General features: G+C 34.8%; 1 protein-coding gene across 1 annotated transcript; it reads left to right on the forward strand.

The window, feature by feature from the left end:
• The first annotated feature begins 2,141 nt into the window (after nucleotides 1-2,141).
• LOC108551008 (phosphofurin acidic cluster sorting protein 2-like) lies at nucleotides 2,142-13,406 on the forward strand. The gene is made up of 7 exons (XM_017905000.1): nucleotides 2,142-2,207; nucleotides 5,136-5,404; nucleotides 8,341-8,546; nucleotides 10,278-10,616; nucleotides 11,343-11,740; nucleotides 11,908-12,024; nucleotides 12,274-13,406. Exons 1-7 carry the CDS (start codon nucleotides 2,192-2,194, stop codon nucleotides 12,405-12,407), a joined length of 1,479 nt encoding a protein of 492 aa, XP_017760489.1. The 5' UTR covers nucleotides 2,142-2,191; the 3' UTR covers nucleotides 12,408-13,406.
• Nucleotides 13,407-21,366: the final 7,960 nt, after the last annotated feature.

The raw sequence follows: 21,366 nt of genomic DNA on the forward strand, positions 1-21,366 counted from the left end.
TTTTTTTTTTTTTTATTCTTTCGACGAGTTTCCCTTTTTCGCGACGATCTTTCGGAAACGAGTATCACGGATGATTTGTTGTTATTGTTATTGATGCTGATTTCTTTTTTTTCATTTTTTGTATCGTGATAGCTTTTAGAATGGTTTAGGTGCTTGGAAGGTGGAATATGATATATCTGGGTACTTTATATTTCTTGGACAATTACAGAATTGGTAGAATTAATTAATAAATAAATAATTAATTATTTCTTGGAATAATTTTTTACAAGTATAGGGGTAATAGAATTAATAATAAATTAATAAATTATCAGATTAATTTATATACTTAATAATTTGCAGAATTTACATTTAATATATTTTATATATTTTTAGTTAATTATAGGATCAATGGAATTGATCATTCAAATTGTCACATGAAATATGTTTTAGGCACACTATTTTCTTATACACATTTCCTATTTTTTTTCTCTTTTTATAATAATATTTAGTAACTTTTAGAAACAGGTTGGCAATTTTCCAGTGACACATTTTTCTTTTATCTCATTCGAATCACTCTAAGAAGATTCATTAAAAATCCACGTACCTTCTCAAATAAAACGTACCTATACGAAATATCATATTCCTTTGACAAATTAATTATCAAAAATTTCGAAGATTATTATTCCAAGCACCCTACTAGCCGAGGAAAATTCGAAAATTCACTCCCCCGTTGATGTGACGATTTTTAAATACACGGAAACCGTGAAGAGCAGAGAAAATGTACCACTTAACGATCAATCACTCGTGTAGTTAGCTAGCTAGCGTATCCAAGCAAGAGACTGAGAATACATATCGCGGTGTACGCAATTTTGTAGATTGGAGAAGGAACTCAAGCGCATGAATGACCTCTTGCTAATCGGCAGAAGCTTGGTGTTTCGTGATGAAAGATATGAATCGGTAATTAGATGGCTCGTAGATTCGCAATATAGAGCGTTCCTAGCAATGATCGTTCGATTTGATTCGATGTCCAATGTGTTTCTCGTTGTAAGTATGACCAAATCTAGAGTCACCCTCGATGACCTCTCAACTTGACCCTGGACTAGAGCTGTGGACGCAGGGATAATAAAAGCTGGAAAAACAATTCTTCTTTAACACTAGGTTTACGGACGTTATTTATATACCTATTTCTAAGGACACCTGTCAAATTGACAGGCAAAGGAAATCACGTGTCTTTTTTTTTAACAATCAGTTTAATTTAAAAACAATTATATATTATATTAACAGTCTCTGATATAAAGTCAAATTGACGGGTTCCGTAAATGTGGTGTAAAATAGAAATAAATTTCGGAATTAATTTTGGAACGAAAGACGAATTTCGTTGAATTGTCAATAGAAACAAAATAATCCTAAAAATTTCTACTTTCGTCATCCCTGCGTCGCATGGACGAAGCAAACAGAACAAAGACACTCTGCAAGACGTATCTCGGTAGATGTTAAAGCACAGATGTAAGAACGACGATGACACATTTGTAAGAGAATGCGATGGAAATAAACGTTTACCTGGCATCCGATTTCTTTTGTAGTGATTTTTGTTTTGCTTCTCTGCGACACGCCGAAAACGGGCTTTCGATATCAGTGGTGAAAAATGAAAAGAAAGGTCACGGCTCGATCGTTAACGATCGTTCCCTCGCGAGATTAATACCGTGTGTCTGTGTGCCTCTATTTTTACGGCTTTTTGTACCTAGCGAGTGTAACGCGAGAAAAGAGAGAAAAAAGAAACAGAAAACGAAAAACGAAAACGAAAGAAAGAAAAAAGCAAAGCAAATCGTAACACCAAAAATCTCCTGTCCGCTGGCCTCTTCTCTTTCTGCCTCTATCTATCTACTCGCATACGTACGTATCTCTCTTTTTATACTACCATTTTCTTTATGTCTGTCTCTGTTACTAACTCTTTATTTCTTTCTCTGGTCGCTGTGCCGATTAACGCGCCACGTACCCACTGTTCCACTGATTGTGAGAGTTTTCTCAAGGCTTGCGATGTTTGCTAGCGAAATAGAAAATGACACGAGAGATGATTTATTCGAGTGAAAGAGGATAAATGAATAGAGAAAAGAAAAGAAAAAATATTAAAAGACATACTCGACTGTCTCGATTAGAAAATGCCTGTGTTGCCCGTTGCATTTTGCGCGTGGTTCGTGTGGTGTATCCTTTGATGTTGATACGTTTTAGTAAGTTCTCTCACATACTCTCTTTCTCTATACATATATATGTAATCTATCCAATCAAGCCATTGCGTCGATCAATTAAACGCGTAGAGTACCTTAGCGTAACCGTTCACTTGAACGCGTTAGAGACTCGTTTCTCTCTCTATCTCTCTGTCTCTCTATCTCTCTTTCTTCCTTGTGTCTTTACTGCTCTGCGAGTTAATCGATCACACGATTGCTGCGTACGTTATCGATCGTAAAGTTCAGACCGTAATTGACGGATCGAGAGCAAATTGATTTGTTTAAATTTAGTTACTCTCGGGTAAGAGTGATCTGTCTCTTTCTTTATTTATTTATTCATTCGACTTTTCTTTGTCCTTTGATTTGCAGGATGGGTAGGAAAATAGATAGATTGTTTTATTTATGCACTTGTGATATAGAATTGTGGCTTGTTTATGATGGAAACGATAAAGTAAATGATTTTTCAATTGATAATACTGTTATCAATTGATAGTGTTATATATAGTATTATTTATGATAGTTATGTTATATATATCTTGTAGCTATGCTGAAGGTGAAACTCTTCGTTTTCCTATATTGAGTTATACTATATCGAGTATTAAATATTTCATTAAATAATTTTTAAACTCCCTCTGTATGTTTTTCTGAAGTTTCTAATTCTCAGAATTTTGTAAATGAAATAGGAAAATTCGAAGTAATTCTTTTCTATAGTTAATATTTAAGAATTCCAATATAGTGTTTCACGAAGGATAATCTTCTTTCATAATGATATACATATCTTGTAGCTATGCTGAAGATGAAACTCTTCGTTTTCCTGTATTGAGTTATACTATATCGAGTATTAAATATTTTGTTAAATAATTTTTTAACTCCCTCCGAATATTTTTCTAAAGTTTCTAATTCTCAAAATTTTGTAAATAAAATAGGAGAATTCGAAATAATTTTCTTCTATAGTTAATATTTAAAAATTCCAATATAGTATTTCACGAAGGATAATCTTCTTTTATAATGATATATTATGTTATATATATATTTAGTAGCTATGTTAAGAATGAAACTTCTTGTTTTCCTATATTAAATTATATTATACTAAGTATTAAATATTTTGTTAAATAATTTTTTAACTCCCTCTGAATATTTTTCTGAAGCTTCTAATTTTCAAAATTTTGTAACTAAAATAGGAGAATTCAAAGTAATTCTCTTCTATAGTTAATATTTAAGAATTCCAATATAGTGTTTCACGAAGAATGAGCTTCTTTCATAATGATATATTAATATCGTTATCATTATAGCGTAATTTGTGTGAAATGAAAGGAAATGTAATTCATAAATTGCCACATTGTTAGACGTGGGCAGCCAGCATTGTGCTCAACACACGCAACTTTTATTCCAAAGAAGAAACGCACTCTGTTAAATGATCCGCAGAATATAGCTCTCTAAATGAAATAAGTTTAATCCTTTCGTTCACTGTCCTATTGAATAGATTTAACGATAAAGAACAGCAACGTCGAGATAATTGCATTTTCCAATTTTCTTTAGTAACGCTACTCTCATTCCCAAGAGTTTCTACAGCGTATTTCATTACTTGGTTTACTTTATCTTCATTGAAATAACAAACTCGAGTTTCATTCTAATTTATTTCACTCCTGTGGAGCAATTATTCTAAGTAATCGGAAGTCTTCCTGTTCGTTTCCATTACGCTTGTCTCATTCGTCATCATAATCGAAAAATTCAATTTTCATCGTTCAATTAATCATTCGGTAGTTGATTACAAATTATGCGCTTTTCGTAATCATTTGACAAATAATTATCATTAAATGTTCATCAATTATCGGTAAATATTTTAGCAATATTATATTTGAAATTAATAGAAATTTGGAAATTAATTAATTAATTGTTTATAAAAGACAGTAGGTAATTTCGGTTTTACATATGTGGAAAATTATACGAAATTGTTTCGTTCTTTTATAGTATAGGTCATTTCTTGTTTGATATCGATAGAAGTAATTAACGCCTCGTGTGTTTGTGTTACAAATTCAGTTTAATGCTTCATTGTTTGAACGGATATTATAATTCGCCGTTTAATATGTAAATAGGTATCGTTTCGCGAATATGCGATAATTTTGCAGGATAATTTATCAAATCGGAAATTCGATGATAAATGATTCCTCGGAATTGAAATAAAAGTTGCACGTGTTAATACCGAAATCTAGTGCAGATACAATTTAATCGCATTAGGATTTAATTTATTTGGAAGCAAGTGCTTAATAATTAATAATAGGTAATATTATAATGCAGAAATTATCTAATAACAGGAAACCCAATTAACAACACTATTCCAGCTAGTTCTCGAGTTCAATCGATTAAACCAAACACCACCAAAATTACCTTTATTACAACTATCCTGGAATCAAAATATTAATATAAAAATAAAAATAGGTAGAAAATAAATACTAATAATATAGAAAATTCTTCAAATAATCCTAATTTCCAATGCAAAAAAAAATTGTTTAATTCTCATTAATTAGGTTTAAAATCCCTACTGGAACAGTAGATGGTACGATATTTTAGAATCTCAAAAATTTCCTCAAATAGCTACAAATGAAGATCAATTGAAAAACTTATATTAATTTACCATATCTTAATTTTCTCAATAACTACAACTCCACAAAAATAGTGAATCCTTTTTCGCTACACCCTATACACGAATCAGTTTCGTACTAAATCTGCTTTCCCATAAAAATTCGAATTTTTTTCTAATAAAAATTCGACACTCGCTTTCTGATACCTCCACTCCATAGAAAGGTAGAGAAATGGGAAAAAATGATGAAAAATTGTAAAAAAGTATGGTCTGGACTTACGATCGGTAACTAGCACGATTCCTAGGATGTGTGATGCGCCGCGACGTGGAGTAATGAAATTTCGTTGCAGAGCGCGGCGTGGATAGGCAAAGCGATGACAGTTCCCGAAGAGCTGACAGCGACTCGCACCCGGAGAACTGGACAGACCACGAGGCGAACGATCCGCCGAATTACGTGACGGGTTCGCCGCCGAAGTCGGAACAGCACAACAAGACCGAGAGCACCGACAAACGGAGCAGGCTTTTTACCCGCGACAGAGGAGTACCGGGTACCAACAAGTCTAAAAAGCACAGCCTCAGCGTGGACCTGAAGCCGCCAGCAGACTTGAATAGTTCCGAGGTAGATGAGAAACGATCGTTACTGCATTCTCTGTTCACTGGTGGTGACATGCTTGCTGGTCTGGTCTGAAATGCGATAGTTAACAGTAGACTGCCGGTGACTAAGAGAAATCTAGGGTTAAGGGAATTTTATAGTTAGGTGGAGTTAGATGGAGAATTTTATAGTTAGACGATCTCTTTACGAATATGTTTTAATGTCTTTATTATCTTTTTAGAATCATGTAGAAATTGAGTAAAAGAATAGGGAGGTTATGAAATAATTTATTCACATGATGGATATTAACTTGGAAGTATTAAATAAATGAGATTAGGTCCTGAAACGAATAGGCTCTAGGGATTTTTATGAACTTTGCATTTAGGTTACTTATAATTTGCAGAATTTGTGGCTGATTAAAGTAGATTTCTAATAATGAATTTTAAGCAGAGTATCAAATAAATAAAGTTAGCCCGTGAAACAAATAAGCCCTAGGGATTTTTATGAATTATGCATTCAGGTTACTTATAATTTGGAACATTTATGGCTGATTAAATTAGATTTTTAATAATGATTTTTAATAATATTAAGCGAAGTATCAAACAAATAAAGTTAGGTCGTGAAACGAATAGGCTCTAGGGATTTTTATGAATTATGCATTCAGGTTACTTATAATTTGGAGGATTTGAGACTGATTAAAGTAGATTTCTAATAATGGATATTAAGTGAAGTATCAAATAAATAAAGTTAGATCGTGAAACGAATAGGCTGTAGGGATTTTTATGAATTATGCATTCAGGTTACTTATAATTTAGAGGATTTGAGACTGATTAAAGTAGATTTTTAATAATGAATATCAAGCGAAGTATTAAATGAACGAGATTAGGTTACGAAACCAATAGACCCTAGAGACTTTCAGAAACTATACACGTCCAGCTTATTTATAATTTCGCAGATTTTTGTTAATTAAAATTCATTTTGAAGCTGGTTTTAAATCTACATTAATTCACAATTTTCCTTGTTTTATTTTTACTGAATTCTCTGTCTCGCTTAACTAAAAATTTGTGTCTTCTTTCGTTATCATTGTTCATATAAATATTCTTTTTCTCAGAGAGTGTGGAAAAATTACAAAAATGAAATCCACCTATAAGGAAATGAATTTCTTTAATGATAATCTGAAAACGATTTTATTTCTTTATTATTGCTCACAGGAAATTGGTTATTATCTATATCCAATTACAAAAGATATAACTCTTATTTATGGACCAGTCATTCAACCGACTCGATAAAAATGGCTGCATAAATTATCGGTAGACTCAGTGTTAATCCGGATTATCAGGAAAACGATTAATTCGTTGAAGCTTTGTATTTTCGCGAGATAACGATAATGAATCGAAGTTTACATTAAAAGGATCGAGTCGGTAAAATTTTCAATTCCGCGACTGAAACGTGTAAAATGAAACAAGTCGCGTGTTTCAAGCATTATTAAACACAATCCTTATCTCGAAAGTATAAGTAATTACGTATGGTGCGATGTTAACGTGTCAGGCAATGGACGTCACTGGTGAACAAAATATAGCACGAAAGTTCTGTGACGATCGTCATTGTCCATTAAGACAATGATGGATGCGTCAGGACTTTTCAATAATCCTAACAGATGACAGTGGATTAAGTCCCAACACCATCTGTCTATCTTCTCTGCAGCTGAGTCGAGACCCCACTTGTTTCCCTTATCTAGATGCATAGAATACTTAAAATTAATTCAATCACTGTACCTATATTATATTTCAAATAGAATTTACTCTATATTTCAAATTTTTAACTCCTTAAGGAGGTAATATTAATTTAATTAATAATAAACGTCAAATATGATTAATCTCTTCGGTATAACGGGCTTGTCCTGCCAATACTATTTTTAGCTAAAACGAGTATAGGCTGAAATACTTCCGTGTAATAATTAATTAATTAATTAATAAGGTATTATGGATGTACATACCTACTTAGTACATTTCCAGGATACAAGATGAATATTAATTAAATTATGAAAGAATTACAAAAGCAAAGAAAATGAAAAGCACTCGGTTACCGATGATCAGACCAAAGAGATTAATATACTAAATTTTTATTAACTTTTGCATATGCAATTTGAAAGATAAACTATTTTTATATTTTTAATCTTCACATTCGGTTCGCCTAGCTCCACCCCCAAAAAGTGAAATGACTCGGTTCACATAAAACGTGAAAAGCACTCGATTACCGTTAATCAGACCAAAGAAATTAATATACCAAATTTTTATCGACTTTTTCAAATGCAATTTGAAAGGTAAACTATTTTTATATTTTTAACTTTCACACTCGGTTCGCCTAGTTCCACCCCCTATAAGTGAAATGACTCGGTTCATATAAAATGTGAAAAGCACTTGATTACCAATAATCAGACCAAAGAAATTAATATACCAAATTTTTATCAACTTTTTCAAATGCAATTTGAAAGGTAAACTATTTTTATATTTTTAACTTCCACACTCGGTTCGCCTAGTTCCACCCCCTATAAGTGAAATGACTCGGTTCAGATCAAATGAATAGCACTCGATTACTGATGATTAGACCAAAGAAATTAATATACCAAATTTTTATCGACTTTTTCAAATGCAATTTGAAAGGTAAACTATTTTTATATTTTTAACTTTCACACTCGGTTCGCCTAGTTCCACCCCCTATAAGTGAAATGACTCGGTTCACGGGATGCATAAGAGGAATAGTTGAAAATTGAGCGGGACGTTTAAATTCAATCCTCCATTTGCGATTCGAACGAACGCATAAATTCTCCGGGTATTAAATTTATTGCCCAAGATAGAATTTAATTCCACTCGCATGCGAAAACAGGCGTGATCCCGGTGCTGAAACATTTCGCTCGTATATCATGCAGGACGCGTATTAAACGGGAGTACATATTGTTCCAGCCGAGGAAAGCGTTGGTCGAGCAATTAAGCCGGGTTTTGCCGGATGACAGTTTACCGGATGCTGTGTCGCTAGTGTCGCTGGCTGATCCAGGTGCGGCTGTGCTGGCCACCAGACTTCAAGAGAGGAACCACAGAGTCCTGACGACCGCTTCACCCGCGGACATTCGTGCCACGTTCACGTGCCTGGTCACTCGAATACAAAAATTGTAATTATTACCCTTTCTTTCTCATTAACGTAAAAACATAGTTGAAGAAGAATTTTAGGTAATTGGACCCTTCGATTACTACCTTTGAATGATGATCGAATCCTGTTTGGTCATCATGCAAGAAAGACTAAGATCGAATTTGTTTACAGATTGGGATAAAAATTAGACGGAATTGAAGAAAACTTTTAGGTAATTTGGTTTGAACTTTGATTGAATCCTATTTGGCCATGATCCAAGAGAAACCGAGAATGGATTTATCCACAGATAACGTAATTCTTTTCCTCGGAATACCTTTCGTTTCGAACAGTTTCTAAACAATGCTTCGTAACTCATTTTACCAAAGGATGCCGTGGAAGAAATATCTCCTGCATGAGCATTTATCACCTGACGCTGATTCCACGTTAAATATTCCAACATTATTGCAAGATTGCTTTATCTGCCTCTGAAAGGAAGGATAACGTTTTCCTCGTTGCAGTTGAACGAAACAGAAGGACCAAAAGATACCAAGCATTCGATAAAAACAAATAAAATACATCACCAAATTTCTATACCTTGTTGTGCACTTGACAAATGTATCACGTTGAATAAATTTAATCACGTTAGAAGATTCTTCGACACATATTTTTTCAATGAGATCATCGGAATATTACATTTGCTGTGCAGGTGCTGAAAGTAAATTAAACGTTAAATTAAAAACAGCTATAAGTAACACCTGCACCGAACCTTTCTTGAGTTATTTATAACAACACGTGTTCTTTCCATAACGAACAGGACGGGTGTTAATAAACGAAACGCGAAACAAAATGACAACGCCAACTGGCGCCGTCTTCACATATTTAAACAAGCGAAACCGTCAAATAGCGTCCTCCCCAGAGAACGTGTTGAACTCTAATCAAAATCTCGTTCTATTACGTTCATCGTATGATCATTAACGTGTTCACTGTTTTATCCTGCACACCGTACCCAGGTGTCGATGTTTATTTGAACGTAATATATTACAATGTGCACATACGACAGAGTAATGCATAATTACGTAGCAAAGAATGGAATTTTTTTAGCATTCCATGGTGAGTTTAGTACCTGACATTACTGTAGCATTAGCACTTTAACGACGGGACACGTCAATTGGCGTCGACACTAAATCTTACGGTAACTGCGGGGAAAGCCAATTGACGACTTACGTGAGATAATCGCATTGCAATGTGAAAATGTTGAAAGCTTTGGCTCTTGCGAAAAGGTGTGCGAATGCAGGATGTTAGAAACTACGGAATATTGTGCTCAATGTTCATATGAAGATCTGAATTAATATCAAAAATGTAATAAAAAATTATGATAACAAGGTAGTATCTATAGTGAAAGCAATACTGAAAAATTTTACAATTTTCTGCTATAATTCTACTATAATTGTACCATGATTCTACTATGATTCTACTATAATCAATTCATAAGTTAATATCAAAAATGTAATAAAAAATGATGATAACAAAGTAGTATCTATAGTGAAAGCAATACTGAAAAATTTTACAGTTTTCTGCTATAATTCCTCTATAGCTGTACCACGATTCTACTATGATTTTACTATGATTTCATCGTCATCCATCACCATTCCTAATTTTAATGACCCTCCATTGTAATCAACGTATTAAAAGCAGGAAAATTCTGTATATGGAATGCCAATAATTAATTAAATATCCAATTTAAATAATTCTGAAATACTTGCTCTGTTTTCAGTTGTAACAGCTCCGCTAAGCCGCCTGCACCGATCAAAGTAGTAATAGCTGGCGGAGATAGTTTTGTGAACGCGGTGCTGCGCCATTACGTGGATCACCTAAGTTTTCGACCACAAAATTACCTGAAATTCTTCGTCGTACCTCTGGGTTCCAACACGTTGTCCAAGTACCTCGGCTCGATAGACGCCAAATACTCGATGCTATTCGGCGACGAGTGGAAAGAACTGCTGGAAAGAGAGGGTGGTGGCGCAAGCGAGGGTGCAGCTAGGGTGTCGGAGTATTTGACGACGGCTGGTACAACCCTGCTGCTACCCATTGCGGAAGCCATGGTTACGTACAGGTAAGATATTCTGGTGGTTCAATTGATTTTCTCCTGTATACCACAATTTTATTATTATACCTGTTATTGCTGGATATCTCTAATTATTAGACACGTAATTGGAAGCTGGAAATTGATAGTTTAACGTTTCGTGAATTTAATCTCGGGGAAATTAATTATACAGGCAACTTAGTATCTGGTTTAATTTAAATGGCACTTAATTTGATTTTATTCAAATGAAACAGAGAAAGACAATTTCAGAGTAGAATCTATTTTAAAACTTCTGTTTTATAAACTAGCCATCACTCTTCTATTTTGAAACGAGGAAGTAGGAATAAAAGATTGTGTCTTCGTAGATTACATAAGACAAGTTTGTAAATGCTTGAGTGATCGATAGTGTAATATAATTAAGAAAACTTCCTAACGATCCGATATTTATTGCTACCAAGAATTGCTATTGATATTTAAGTCCTTCTGTCAGAAAAGTAGAGCGAGAAATAAAAATTATTGTTCGTTCACGAAAAAAGAAAAAGAGTTTCGAGTAGTCCTATTTTTACATAAGCTCCGAATGCCAGGAAAGACTCTATCTTCGAGTCATTAGCACCAGTCATGTGAATCTTAAAATCCTATACGGATACAAACGGGAACAAATTTAGCTCCGCTCAAAAGCAGAGGAGTTTAATTTTAAACAAGCGATCCACGCAATCTCGTTACGTTAACAAACACCGTTCCGCTTTAATTTCACAGGGAAACAGACGACAGCAGCCAAATCTTCATCCCATTCATAAACGACGTACGCGTGGGCTGCCCTGACAGCAGTTCCTCAGCGTCGGTCGACCTAGAGGAAAGCAACGTGACCATGTCAGGTTCTCCACCCTCTCTGCCACCCCCTGGATTACCTATTCCACTTCCAGGCAGGTTAACACCACCCAGCAGCCCTAACGTTGGCCAGCCAACCAGAGAAGGCTGGGAACCAGTCGAGTTACAACTTGATTATTGGAGCAAACAGACTCAAGGTGAGAAGGGCAAGAACACATTGAGACAGGCCTTCAGGGCACTGCACGTCCAGAGACTTCCACCTCTAGGCGAGACTCCTGGTCACTACTTGTCTATGAACTACACCACAAAGGAGAAGAAGCAGAAAAGTAAGTGCAGAGTTGGGTTGGCTTTAATATCAGCTTGGTTGAGACCTTTAGAAGCTACTTCTCGTTACTCTGAAGTATTAAATATGTATTATTTTCTTTGTAGAACTATACTTCTTACTGTCATTTCTACGAGAAAGGTTTTATAAGACTGTTTGTTTCGTTTACAGTAATGAGACTGGGTAAGAAGAAGGAGAAAGAGAAGGAAAACGAGCCAAAGAGTCAAACGGTCGATGGAGTGACGCGACTTATATGCTCTGCAAAGACTCACAACATTCCATTAAGAGGTGATGAGATATTCGAGTTGTGAGAACTGGCATGATTGTATTGAATGTTTGAGAATATGTTGATTCGTGTTCTTCTTCGTTATATCTTTCCTGGAGATAAGTTACAACAGCTGCATACTATTATAATCAAATTAAAAGCAGTATGATATATAGGATACAAAATTGTTAAACTTTGCGATAGATATTAGTTAGAAATTATTGACACTTTAATGATAAATGATATTACCACGATAATCTGTTTGTCTACAGTGAGCATCGATGGTACCGAGTGGTACGGCGTGAAATTCTTCCAACTATCGGCGCAGTGGCAGACGCACATCAAGACGTTTCCGATTGCCATGTTGGAGTATAATCCTCAGCAGCAAGTTCCCAACCCCACGTAAACACTACCCCCGTTTTCGCCAGAGGCCAGACATTTTGCCAGATTTCGTTTGTGTTCATGGATATTGCCAATTAGGATCATCAGCTTAGCTTATCGCGCAAACCCGATAACCATCAAATCCTCGAAACCGAAAAGAAAACACGATAAAGAAACATAGTTACGCAATAGTGTGCAAGTTTGTACAATGGACAGTCAGCTGCTTTAAACCAGAAGCCATTGGAGCTGATACAGGCAAGTATCCGAATGCTGCCTTTCTGTTTGATTAGTCTTTCACTTTGTTTCTCATCATCCTCCAATTCCTTATTACAGTTTGTCGTTTTTATTTCGAAAAAAGAAAGCAGGAAAATTGTTCCACGGTACGCTCTTCTTGCGTAAAAATTACCAAGAGTACGCGAGTAGCAATCGTTACTTCAGACTGAAATGTATTGAACAGCGGTAAACGTGGTTAACACATATCGTATTACAATTAATATAAATAATGACGATGATGATGGATTTCGTTGGTTATGGGAATGCCATAGACTGTGCGAGAGCGTGTTTCTTCGAACACACGATATCCTAGCAGGAGCATGCGTCTGATACGATATTCGATTTTTCTGTAGAATGGGAGAACATGACATGAGAATCGTTTGAATCGTATTCACTCCCTATTCCCTCCCTCGATGCGTGTACATATAGGATTTTTTAAAGACCGAGCATAGGAAAATCGATCGGTTTCGTTGCAAGTCGAACTGATATATTTGCTAAGATATATAGATCTTCGTCTAAATCGCAAGGTAGCGAGCAGAGGTTAGCGTTAAATTATGTAATTTATTTAATTAACGTGTATTCTATATACGATCGCATATAGCAATGGAGCATACAGCGACGTTATCGAAAGAAGTCTGTGATACAGGCAAACATTTCTCTTAGCGCACAAACCTGTTGTTTAGAGAAAGATGACCGTGTATAGTTCGCAAATTCGAGCGAGAATTTCGACGGAAGAATCTTCTCTGGAAAAAAAAAAAAAAAAAAATAAAGCGAAATGCAAATGCAAAACAAAAACTAGAAAAAAAATGAAAAAAAAAGGAAAGAAAACAGAAAAGAAGAATAAGACGATGACGACGATGACGATGATGATGAATAGCTCATTAGTTATTATACTCCTTTTCTCGTTTAAGATTTCGACATATTTTTTGTATTCCATTTTATAGACTTTTAGCCCCAGGCTGCTGTAGTTTAAATACTCTATTTTCAGATTTTATTATTTAATACTTTATTCCTGTTAGACCACCTTCTGACCCCTGACTTCGGTGTGTAATATAGAGTATTATTGTTTAGCCATTAGAGACAGAAAGAGACAGAGAATAATGCAAATTATTCGTCGAAAAGACATGGACAGTGGATATTGAAAACGTATCGGATGATTACGTTTCCCATACCATAGTATCGAGACACGTGGTCACGATTGATGAAGAATCGTGGTGAAAAGACAGATTCAGAAAACGCACTCGTGCGTTTCTCCCTTATCACTTCTATTAACTACTTAGTTTCCCTTTGTCACTGTGAAAAGTCAACGATCTAGCGCGCGTTACGAGTCGATCGTTCATTCGTAATCCCTCTTGTCTGTAGGAGAAAAAAAAGAAAAAAGTCATATCATGAGAAACGATAGAAACTGACGTTGATATTGTGTTAGGAAGAAAGGGAAAAGAAAATGAAGAGAGCAAGAGCGCGAGTAAATGAATTTTACACGAGCAAACGAGTAGTAACCGTTTAAACGATAGGCGTGTATAGCAGTAACGTACCTTTTCGACTTCTTCCTTTTTGATCTAGCTGCGAAGAGAAGAAAAAAAAAATCGCGAAACGACGAAACAATTCTTTGTTCGCTGTTTCTGGCGACGTGCCTGTCGCGTTGACTGCCTAATGCCAAATCGAAAAAATAGAAAGAGAGAAATAAGGAGAAATTAAAAAAAAAAGAAAAAAGAAAATTAGAAGAATCGCCTACCCGATTATTTGTCCGGATAAATTCAGAGAAAAGACTTTAGACACAGGCATTCTACATATATAGACGTATACAAAGAAGGAAAAAAAAATATAATAATAACGCCCTATCGAACGGTGGCGATTTTACGTTTTGCCAATGTAAAATTAACGATATGTAACATTTTTTCCTGTATCCATACACACACATAAACACGCATATGTACACGTACATATTTACGTACACGTAACACATAGACATCTAATAGTACACACCCCCCTTCCTTGTTCTTTGCTAGTCTGCAATTAGTTTGTAACGAGTATCGAACTGTGCAAATCGTAGTCCTACATTTTACATCTTTAAAACGGCTAAGAGCAATACCCGTTCTGCGCATACTCTCCTCGCGAGATAGATGACTAAAAAGTAGCATGAGGCAACGTGAGGTATTGTGAGGTAGCGTGTGTACGTGACAACGTTCTGCTTTTTACGTGGGACAAAGAGTTTGGAGACAATCGCCTTTGATTGTCGCGTTTTTAGCGCGTGATGGTCTTGTACAAGACTGCGTTCAGAGAACAAACAGATGACAAAGAGAGAGATTGCTCGAAACAATTGTAACATGTTTGATGACTTCAGAGGGAAAATGGAACAAGTGACAGTATCTTTAGCTTGAGATAATTGTGAGTGAAGTTGAAGTTTAATAGAAAAATTTGTATGCTTCCAAATGTTAAAATTGATGACTGTAAGTAAATATATTACTATAGTTAAAAGCTTGGTAATTCATAATATGGATTTTTTGTATCTTGTATATTGTGTTTTTAAAAAAATAGAGCAGTTGAACCATTTCTTCACTGGGCTTTTCATTCAATAATTTGAGAACTGTTTGTTTATTGAATGTAATAAGTAACCATCCAATTCTGTTATGTGATGTTTGATTTGTTTTCTGGAATTATGATGCATAATTAATATTAAAGGAAATTGATGGATGTTTCTATGTGAAAATATACTTACCAGAAAGAATTGTTAGCGATACAAATGTATATCTACTAAAATAATCATTGCAAATTTTAGATAAAATTGAAATTCTCGTTAACAGGGTAATAAAGTAGAATTCCAAATACTCATATGAAGTTTAAAGCTAAGGAAATTAAACATGTACAAATTTAATGAGAATTTAGGATAACATTCTTAAGATACGTTTTCATTCATCTTCATAAAAATATGATATATAAGTGCTGCCAAAGATTTAACATAAATGCTAATGGTATTATTAATGTATCTACAGCATATTATTTTTACCACAAAAGTAGTGAAATTTCTTAATGTTAACTTACTTATGAAACAATGTTCTAATTGATTCGAGCAAAAAATTCAGGTCTCTCAGTAAAATAAAATTCCAATTTCAGTAAGACTTAAAATAATAAAGAACAATGTTGCACAAATTTTTAAAATTTTACACTTTATTAATAATTAATTGATACAAGCAAAAATATTGTTCTATTAACTTGTAATATAATTTAACTTACATTTCACTCCAAACATGCTGTATAACAAAGCATTCACACAATAATACAATCAGAAAACAGATTAACAATTTTAAAATGCAATTATAACAACAAAATTCTCTCAAGTTAAGAAATTCTATTCTACAAATTATCTGCATTCAAAGACATGAAACGCAGGAAAAAAGATTAGGGTAAAGCAATCGACGTTTTGCCGCAACCCTCGTGAAAGACTTTCAACCCGTCCCAGTTTTTAGTACCCAGTACACATTATCACGGGAAATAAGAACGCGGGTAAACGCGAGATGTCTGGACGAAAGAAACTGTGCTAGCAGGCCACGCGACGATGAAAAGCCAACAAAGGGACGCTGTGACGTGCACACATGTATACACGCGATATTAACTGCCTCAGCTTCATTCAGCATATGCTGAATCGTTATTCAGCAATCGAACCTGCCATACAATGTATATATTTCTATGCATATACATACAGGGTGTTCACGCTATTAGTCACCATAATTCCTCACGTGGATGAGATTCGTGAGAAAATTAGAAGAGAACTAAGTTTCGTATAGCATGAACGCTCTATATCTATAATATATACAGGGTGTCATAAATTTTTCCAACCAAACTTTGTTAGTGTATTCTATGGATATAAATAACAAAAAAATATTACGTAGATATACGTTATTTGAAGCTTTATTCGAAAGTTAGAATAAAAATACAAAACGCAAAGGAAGTGGTTTGAACTTCCGTTTACTATGAGACGGGTTAAGAATAAGTTAACGATCAGTGTGATTATTAGGTATTGGTTATAATTATTACCCTACGAAGTACAATTTAGTTCATTGATTAGTTCATTAGTATCAGATTATTTTTTTTCTTAAAATAACCTGCAAATAAAATATAAAAATATTATTTTTCTCGTATTTATTATTTTTATCGTAATTTATTATTTTTAACAAAGTTTCAAATAGAATATATCTATGTAACATATATTTTTTGTTTTGTCTTTATACAATATATTAACGAAATTTGATTGAGAAACAATGGGACACCTTATGTATGCATCCACAGTTTGAACGAAGCATGTGAAAATGTCGCTTCGCAGTTTTTCGCGATACCGTCGTTTCTCCATCATAAACGCGTGGAATGTCTCCTATCGATGTCCGTCGCTATTTCAATACTTTCGATCGAATGCCAAAAATAGTGATTTAACGCTAAAGCCAATAAATTACGACGAACATCGAGACGCATAATCGATTGTGAATCGAGACACGTCGTAGAAGACGACGCACCAATCGAGAATTCGAACGAATTGGCGCGCGAGGAAGCACACTTCCGGGTGCGTGGACGCGACATCGGAAGCGTGACTGTAAACACGAAGACTAAACGTTTATGTTCGTAGACCTGTACGTGTTCTATGAACGTGCGTATTTAGTATCGAAGCAAAATACGTTGACGAACTAGTTTCTTTTGATCCACGGTAGCGGTAGCGTGTAAACGAGTTTTACGTGTCTTAATGTTCCTCGATCTTTTTCCTTGTTTCATTTTACTTCTTTTGTTCTTTTGTTTATATCGTTAGTTCATTCGTTCGCCAATAAACGCTTGCGTTTTCTTCTTTTAAGCCGATGTCGACTCGTCGAAATTGTGTAAGTAATAAGCTTTGTAAGACGAGGTTCTAACCTCCATAGTGTAAGTAAGCGGTGACGACATAAACACACACATTACACACATGCATACATACATGCATCATACACATATATATATATATACATGCATATACACCCGTGACACGTGCTCACGGTCGTCTACGTTCTTCTTTTCGATCCTTCTCTTTCTTACGCACGACATCATTGTTTACATTGTTACATGTCGAACACGTGGAACGTAAATCGTCAAGGAATTCGTTTCTGCAAAGGCTGAAACAAACGCACCAGGTAAAGACTTAACGACAATTGAAGATTGCTCTCGATTCTAGTCAAAACGCACGAAAGATCGTGCCAATATGCATTTGAACGTGATTCGATGCCGGCGTGAAATGCTCATCCGCCATGATGGATCGAATCGAAACGTGGTACGTATAGTATCGATTCCGCATAACGAGCACAGCGATTCAGCGGTATTTTCCGTCGTGTTTCTTCTTTTCTCGCGAATAGAAGAGGAAAGAACGGATCAATACCCTCTTTCTGAGTGCAAAGATGCGATCGTTATCGTTCCGTGGACCGTGAGCTCGTATACCGGGCCGAGTGATTCTGTAAAAGCGTTTGCTATGATAATATTGTTTTCGTCGGTGTATAGTAAGTTTTAACACACGTGTGGGCAGGCAGGCCCCAGCTCAAAGCTTACAATAATTAAACGGAAAAAAGAGGTAATTAATATATATATATACATAATTGAATATATATATTGAGCGCGTGTTTTTGGTACCAGCGATTACAAAGGAAAAAATAAAACAAGAAAATGAAAAAAAAAGAAGGTGGATCGGTTAGATAAGCCATTTAATTTTCACGAGCGTTCTTAGACGTCTTTATTGCGCTTACAACGGCAGATGTCTAAACTGTACATGTACATATGATTAACTTGTTATCAGTAACATTAGAGAGTTCAATTAAAGGGCTGTAAAACGTGTTCCGACTGTTGGACGGATACCAGGAAAGAATGAAATTGAAAGAAAAACAAGAACAAGACTTCCGTGTGTATCGGTATGACGTTATTTTTTTCCATTTTCGATCCTGCCTCAAAGGATCATCGTGAGCTACTTCGTATTAATTTTCTATTTGTTTATTTTTATTTTATTTTTTTTTTTTTGGTAAATCACAGGAAGCTCTGGGAACAAGAAAATGAAAATGGAGAAATGATTGCTCTTCACAAATGCTGTCCTCGTTTCACGCAGATTATTAGGAAATAGAGATAAGAGAGACAGAATAGGTGTTGCGTAAATTTGTTAATTTGATACGCATGTCAACGACGTTTGACATTGCTCAACCGTTTCCAAGTATTATAAGATGCTTACGCGTGTCTATACTATACTTTCCCTGGAAACGTGAGATAATGATATACAGGAGTATATGCACATTATATATCATGGATGCGCAAATACATTAATTACGCTGGGCCCGTTACCTCGCAATAAATTCATTCACGGCTGAAACGAATAGCTCCGCCCAAGTTTCTAATATTGCACGATACGCGAACGTTCATTTTGCATTGTTTCAAAAGCGAGCTTAAAATGATGGTTGAAAATCACGTCAAAAATGACCGGATGAACGAATCGAAAATAATAAATATTGTATCGTCGTGATACAATGTTAATCGCCTTAATCGCCACTTCTGTTAATTGCCTTGGAACAGGATAAAACAGTAAGGCAGGAACTGAAAAAAATTTTTTTAAATAATCCCGTTTCTTTTCCTTTTGAATAACAACAATCGAGTTAAATGCGAATACACACGTGTGATAATCGTCACGGTTAATCAGAAGCAAGCGAGAGAGAGAGAGAGAGAGAGAAAGAATGAGAGAAGACAGTGAAAATAAATTTCTAATAAGTGAACGCTAGCCTTTTTTTTAATTCAACTCCCCTATTGTTGATATAATGAACATGAAATACCTATATGTGATACATATTATTATAAACATAATATTCGGATACAGGATATCATTGTTATTAATCTATAGAATAATTAGAATGGCTTGTGTCCTGGGCGTAACACGTGGTCGTTTTATACTGTGAACGCTGTGTATCGTTGTACAGAATATTCTTTCTTTTATATATGTATACACACTTGCATGGTATGTATATATATACATACAGAGTACAATATAAAACGGCAAAATAGTATGTAGCTTCGTTTTATAGAGAAATATATGATTATTCATCTAGTGGCATCCGTCAATATATTTATATATATGTATAATTTGACTTTCGACGCTTTTTCACGATTGAAGAGAAAATTTAAAAAGGAAGTGTGTAAAAATCGTTGTTCCAACGGCGAAATTAATAAATTATCGTCGCGTGTGTAGCCTTTGGAGATTTTTTGTATTTACAGAAAATGAGACGAGAGGGCGTTAATAATTGTCAGTCGCATCTCAGGACACAAGTGAATATATAATGTAATTAGAAAATAGTGAAAACTTGTGGTAACTCTGTATGCTTAGAGAAACGAAAGCAACAATAAGGAGACGTTACAATTTAAAGGATAAAAGTGGAAAAACTATGTTGTTGATGTTTGTAAGCTTGAAATATAAATGTAACGCAGTTTTCGATATTCTATTACAATCCCAGTGCACCTATACCATCCGAAGAACATAACGTCTGTCCTTTTTCTACATTCTTCTCCTTTTAAACATCACTACTGTATGTTTAAATTCCTAATAGGAAAGTGAAACTTTCATCATGTAGAATTCGTAATTGAAAGATACAGATTGGCACACATTTCTCTCACTAGTTCAGAAAATTACTAGCACCAACCACACCCGATACAGTCCATTTTCGAATAGGATATCGTCTCATCAAAGAGAGATAATCAAGAGATAGAAAAAGAAAGACATATATGATATACGGCACACAAAGTAACCTTAATGAAAACATGTTTGTAAATGATAACATCTCTTTATATTTGTATCACGGTTAAAGCTAAATACCGACAACAAATCAAGTAAAATACGCGAGTTACAGAAAAAAGAAACAAGTGTTAACAATAATCACAATATTAATCTCTTATAACATAACACGATACACGTACCGCTCTTTTCTCTTGGTTCTGTTGTTGGTTTTGCACGTGTCGAATCACGTTAGATGTGATACATCGAAATCATCGATATCGATATATCGACGACAATATATACGTCGGTACAACTAAGATTCTTGAAAAACTCAAAGACTCCCATTAATCGAAACTAACTTTCTTATTCATTAAAAACGTATAGCAAGTTTCATTAAATAATTGAACAGAAAAAAGAAAAATGTGTCCGACTACATAAAAAGACTGTATCGCAGTAAGTAACGGAAGACGTTTTATTACGCTTGAAAATTTCTATTTTTCTATTACGAAATTCATACGAGTTCACGAAGTGGAGCAGGAAAAATACATGATTTTTTGATTATCGTTAGAAATAGTATGGAAACAGAAAAATCACATACGTGCACCGATAAATACCATTCGTTTCTTTACAAGAGTATTTTGATTGCGACGGGACAACAAATCGAAGCTTCACGATGTGAGAATAGGCACGGTATACAATTATTTTCGTTTTTAATAAATGAACCTCATTATTTTGCGGCACTTGGGTACAGTTTTTATTATTTTCTTTTTTTTCTTAAACCTTTTTTGCTTTTTCTTGTTTTGGTATTTGATCCGAAACCACTTAAGGGAGTCTACAAATAATATAGCATCTCTTTCGAACCTGTTTTACGCGCTTTTATCCGACGAATTTGATGAAAAACACTTAAGATACCGCACAACTGAAGAGAGTAGACAGTCATAAGGTATCTCTAGGTTTT

This window comes from Eufriesea mexicana, unplaced genomic scaffold (assembly GCF_001483705.2).
Source record: "Eufriesea mexicana isolate 0111107269 unplaced genomic scaffold, ASM148370v2 scaffold3550, whole genome shotgun sequence".
NCBI classification, from domain to species: Eukaryota; Metazoa; Arthropoda; class Insecta; order Hymenoptera; family Apidae; genus Eufriesea; species Eufriesea mexicana.

What these genes read in the sequence shown, in the direction of transcription:
- LOC108551008 (XM_017905000.1), top strand. An exon ending in GAAGCCATGGTTACGTACAG is followed by an intron (nt 10,617 to 11,342) that starts GTAAGATATTCT and finishes TTAATTTCACAG; the next exon opens with GGAAACAGACGACAGCAGCC. An exon ending in TCACAACATTCCATTAAGAG is followed by an intron (nt 12,025 to 12,273) that starts GTGATGAGATAT and finishes GTTTGTCTACAG; the next exon opens with TGAGCATCGATGGTACCGAG.